The 1,831-nt window shown below is 42.1% G+C and overlaps 1 protein-coding gene across 1 annotated transcript in view; it reads right to left on the bottom strand.

Moving 5' to 3' along the window:
- Nucleotides 1-1,831, bottom strand: part of GUCY1B3 (guanylate cyclase 1, soluble, beta 3) — a 36,343-nt gene that overhangs the window by 12,663 nt on the left and 21,849 nt on the right. Inside the window, exon 5 of the mRNA XM_004685347.2 lies at nucleotides 1,007-1,204. Within this exon, the coding sequence (XP_004685404.1) occupies nucleotides 1,007-1,204 (198 nt within the window). The remainder of the gene's footprint in view (nucleotides 1-1,006; nucleotides 1,205-1,831) is intronic.

Genomic DNA, 1,831 nt, shown 5'->3' with positions numbered 1-1,831 from the left:
TCTCGCCGCCCCTGAGCCTCTGGCCTGTACCCCAGTTCTGTATGCACAAATAAATCTTAAAAAAAATTTTTTTTTCTCTTTACAGTTGCTGTGACAACATAGCAAAATAATCGCTCAAGACTAATAATGTGTGTATCAACAGCGATACAATATTTAAAGTATGAGACTGGGCTTCTTTCACAGTCACCCAATTAAACAATTAAAAAAAAATGCTTTATGTTGGCAAAAAAAATCCATTCCAATCCTATTTCAGAGACAGTAAAAGCTCTAAGTTGGCAAAACAGGCCATTCCAATTATATTTCAGAGACAGAAAAAGGAACACTAATCAGTAAAATAATAATCTAATTTTATAGGATCTAAGAACTTGACTATCTGGCGCTCCCTGGTGGTAAACTGGTTATAGCGCAACACTGTGAAGCTGTCTGCAGTCACTGCAGCATGAGTTTCATCCCCACCCAGGGAGCTGACCCACATAGCCCAGCAGACCTCTCCTGTCTCAGCTGCTGCTCCCCTCGGCAGTGTATTTCAGTAGATCCACCTGTTCTGCTCCCCACTCTGTCTCTGGGGAATCCTCTCACCTCCCAAACCATTGGTGTAGACCTCAGTCCTTGTGTGCCTAAATAAATAAATCTTTAAAAACAAACTTGCCCACCCACATTACAGGTTATGGGATTTCTGTATTCTCAAGTTCACAGCTTACAGGCAGTCACCTATCCTCTGGCTTCCCAGATGCCATGTGCTCACCAGGAATGCAAACTAAATTTCACATTGCCTTAAGCAGCATTTAAGTAGGAAGAAAAATCTGCTGCCATGGAGAAAAAAAAAATTCCATATAATGCATTCCACAGAAGGCATTATAGAAGGCTCCTGGTGTTACCACTGCTCAGGTCATTTCTACCTCTGGTGAGGCCGACTAGAAGCAAAATCCAAAACTACATTAATTAGTATCCTTGCTAATACTGAACATGCCATATGTGTTCAGAAGATTCTGCAGCTGACTATTACCTTCATGTCGATCTCAGTGCCATGGATTTGCTGAGCTACCGTCTTGATGATACCGATGACAATGTCCTGCAGCCCTTCTCTCTCTGAGTAATAGTGCAGAATGAGTCCTTTGCCCTTTTCTGCATCTGTGCATCTGAAGGAAGGCGCCCGCATGCCCGGGTATATGGTGGCCAGGTGGTCATGCAGAGCATCCAGGTTCTGCAAAGAAGGGGGAGAGGAGGAATAAATATGGCCTCCACAATGGCCCCCCATGTTGGGAAAGCAAGTGAAGACACAAGGATCAAATCTGCACTTAGTGGGTAGTTGGGCTGAGTAAACACACATCCACAAACCTCATCCTCCCCTTGCTGCACCGGGACGTCTGTAAGAAAAGAATCAAGGAGAACTTACAATGAACATAGTGTGATTAAGAAAAGCATCGGTGGCTCTGAAAACTTACATTAATGATAAATAAATAAAAATAAATGATGCTGTAGGAGAGAAACATAAAAGAATAAATAAGCATATTTACTGGAGTCTGAAGCATATACACACACATATATATATAAATGTGTGTATTATATATATGTGTGTATATATGTACATTATATATAGCAATATGTAATGGGCAGAGGGGTCATACTTTACCTGCTATTTACACTACAATCCTAAACTTTATTAATAACTTAAAAAAAATCAGAGTTACAAACATGCAAAGATAAAAGCACATTGTTATGGCCCTCCCTGGAGGCGCAGCGGGTTAAAGCACTGCACTGAGAAGCTAAAGCCACTTCCGCATGAGTTCGATTCCCGCCTGCCCCGGAGGTGACCACATGGCGTGGCAGA

The sequence above is a fragment of the Condylura cristata genome, unplaced genomic scaffold (genome assembly GCF_000260355.1).
Source record: "Condylura cristata isolate star-nosed mole 26May11 unplaced genomic scaffold, ConCri1.0 scaffold00018, whole genome shotgun sequence".
In the NCBI taxonomy this organism is placed as follows: Eukaryota; Metazoa; Chordata; class Mammalia; order Eulipotyphla; family Talpidae; genus Condylura; species Condylura cristata.
Note: the sequence above shows the minus strand (reverse complement) of the source record. Positions and strands in the feature narration are given on the sequence as shown.